Below are 3,171 nucleotides of genomic sequence, written 5' to 3'. Positions count from 1 at the left end.
GATGAAAGGTAATTTTCAAAAACTTATTGGTGAAATTTTATAAAGCATTTCTATTAAAGTGAAGAAAAGCGTAAGGAATCCCTCAGTCTTTGCTTCTTTTTGCCTTTGTCCTGGAGGTTCTGCCAGAGAAATAAGAGGAGAAAAAGGGTATCATCATTCATTTGGTGAGGGGGAAGGACCAAAGAAGGATTTCTAGAGAATGGAGGACCAGAAGACACACTGTGGGTTTCACCTTCAAGCTGTGTCACAGGCTTTCTGGACACCTGCCCGCAGCTGCCTTCCCTTTAACTCTGTGCTTTCTCTTCTGCTTCTTAAGCTCCTGTCCCTCCCCACACCTAATATCCAACCCATCACCCAGCCAGCAGTCCTGCTTGTGGCTGGCTTCTCCTTTCAGCAGCTCAGGGAAAACTCCGAGGGCCAAGAACTGCCTCTTCCCGAGACGCCGTCCCTCACTGTGGATCCTGAGCAGCTCAGCTCCATGCACCTGCAGACCTGGCCTCTTTCTCTCTTCCATCTCAGCAAGGACTTAGGATCAGAATTTGATTCCTCTTTAAGCTTTATCTTTAGCTATTAAAAACAGATGAACTTGCAATTTTTGCTTCCTTTACCCTACTTGGGATGTCACTTTTCGATATCTGGCATCTTTCCTGTGGCTGATGGTAGGATGAAGTTCTCTCAGACTCATCTGTGGAATGAGTTTAAGTGTTTTTCATCACTCTCTGGCTTGGGTCTCAATAATAGCACTGTCTTGAAGTATTGTTTTGGTCTTGGTTTCCCCCATAGTCCAAAAACATGGTGAACACACACACTCTCTACTTAGTCCACAAAATGCATATTGGGGCTTGGGACGTCTTTTCATTTACTTCTATGTTTGGACAGATACACAAGGATTGATTATATCTTCTACAAACTTCACAATTTTCCTCTGACCTTTATTTATTCCTACATAGGAAACAAATGGATTAAATTTTTATTTCCTCCTTTGAAATTTATGCTTCTAAAGCATGAGGAGTTTTAACCAGGAAAATACTTTAAGGCCAGTGGGATACTGAGTTAGCAAAGAAGACTAACAGAGAAGGTTTCTTTATTATTGGAAACTCAACGCTGGTTATTTGACGTTTATAATGTGCATCCTGCCTGCTTCCAGAAAGATCTGAGATGGCATACAATAAAGCAGGCAGGCAGAAGGGAAAGCAGGCGAGCAGGGATTCTGTGTGGCAGTGTGGGACAGGCAAATTCAGCTGCAGCAACTTAATGGCACCTTTGGCTTACAAAGGCCCTGTAGTTTATACACTGAGTACTTGTCCTAGTACTTTGGAAAGGCCACCCCAGTGATAGGCTAGCTAGATATCTATAGAAGAACAACTTTTTCCTCAGCCCAGAGTTCTCATATGTGTATTGCTGTATGTGCTTTGTATCCTGTCCTTCTTTTTAGTAAATATTTTGTCTCTCTAGCTATAGAAGTTGTACCTACAGCAAGGCTGTTCACATGGAACTGAGCTATTATAACACAAGTCAGTGGGATTCTCCTCGTGTGCTTTAGGGAAGGAAAGGACAGTTGGAGCATTAGTTTTGTTGGTATGTCACGTTACTCTGTCCCCTGACAGTATTTCCACATGGCTCCTAAAATTAGGGGCCAATAATTCTACTGGTACCTGTTGCAGAAGGTCATCTTTTTGAATGCGTCCCTGAGCTCTGGGCTCCGGAAGGCATATATGAAGGGGTCAATGACGGCATTACACATGATCAACACACCGTTCACCTGGAAGAGGGACATGTAGCAGGCACAGTAGGGGTCAGCCGGGCAGAATGTCATCAAGAGGACATGAAGGACAAAGGGTGCCCAACAGAAAATGAAGACCCCGAGCAGAACAGTCAGTGTGACAGCCCCTCTCATGTTGGCTCTGGGAAGCGTGGAGGTCCTCCTGGCGTGGGAGCGGGCCAGCAGGAACATGTGCAGGTAGAGGCAGAGGATGAAGGCCAGCATCAGTGGGAACAGCGCTGTGAAGGCGATCACCGTGGGGACGTGATGGGAAAAGGTCACGATGGTGATACTGCTGCCCATACAGCACGTCCAGATGACCATCAGGACGACAAGGGCACGGCGTGGGGTCACGATGCGATGGTACCTCAGAGCGTGGAAGATTGTGATGTAGCGGTCAGCAGCGATCACAGACAGGCTGCAAATGGAGCCAAGGAGGGAGAGGATGAACAGGGAGTCCACCACGTCATCTGCTGTGGTTTCAAAACTGCCTTGAGGCTTGAGGTAACCCATGTTTCTGAACATGATCAGGATGTTTTCCAAGATCTTGTACAGGCTGCCCAGCATATCGGAAATAGCCAAGCTGCAGATGAAAAAGTACATGGGTGACTGAAGATTCTTATTCTTGATCACAGTCAGAAGGACCATCAGATTCTCCAAAACCCCAACAATGGATATTGTGAAAAATATCTCTTCTGGCAAAACCACAGGAGGACAGTCTGAATTATTTCTTGCTGTACTGTTGATGCTTTCATACAGGTTGATGATGTGTTTCATCTCTCCTGTGCGTGGTTAAGACAGGGATGTTACTGGGACTTGACAGAAAACTTGATTGATTCTTCAGAATCTTTTCTTCTTTGTAGTTCTTGCTGAAGATCTGAGGTAAAAACCACACAGCCACCTAAAAAAGTGTATGTAGGAATATCAGTTGCAAAATAGATCACAAAATAAAAACAAGCCATGTTAGCTTTGAGGAAGCTCTATTGCCTCTGCAAAATATAATGGTGGAATATTTAAATAAAACAATTTACTGGACCCTCATATTTTAAAAAATCTTTCCTAAATATATTTTTATTTTTAATTGAAGTATAGTTGATTTACAATGTTTTGTTAGTTTCAGGTGTACAGCAAAATGATTCAGTTATGTATATGTTTGTGTATATATATATTATTTTTCAGATTCTTTTGTTTATTTTATATATAGTAACATATACCTGTTAATCCCAAACTCCTTTTATTCCTCCCCGCTTTCCCCTTTGGTCACCGTAAGTTTCTTTTCTATGTCTGTGAGCCTGTTTCTGTTTTGTAAGTTCATTTATATCATGTTTTTAGATTCCACATATAAATGATATCATATTTGTCTTCCTCTGTCTGACTTACTTCACTTTGTATGATAATCTCTAGTTCCA

The 3,171-nt window shown here is 42.7% G+C and overlaps 1 protein-coding gene across 1 annotated transcript; it reads right to left on the bottom strand.

Moving 5' to 3' along the window:
- Positions 1–1,645: 1,645 nt before the first annotated feature.
- On the bottom strand, positions 1,646–2,539 carry MC2R (melanocortin 2 receptor). The gene has a single exon (XM_059894758.1). The coding sequence runs from the start codon at positions 2,537–2,539 to the stop codon at positions 1,646–1,648; it is 894 nt and encodes a 297-aa protein (XP_059750741.1).
- Positions 2,540–3,171: the final 632 nt, after the last annotated feature.

This window comes from Balaenoptera ricei, chromosome 14 (genome assembly GCF_028023285.1).
Source record: "Balaenoptera ricei isolate mBalRic1 chromosome 14, mBalRic1.hap2, whole genome shotgun sequence".
NCBI classification, from domain to species: domain Eukaryota; kingdom Metazoa; phylum Chordata; class Mammalia; order Artiodactyla; family Balaenopteridae; genus Balaenoptera; species Balaenoptera ricei.
Note: the sequence above shows the minus strand (reverse complement) of the source record. Positions and strands in the feature narration are given on the sequence as shown.

Coding starts and splice junctions, on each gene's coding strand:
- MC2R (XM_059894758.1), bottom strand. CDS start 2,539: ATGAAACACATCATCAACCTGTATGAAAGCATCAACAGTACAGCAAGA.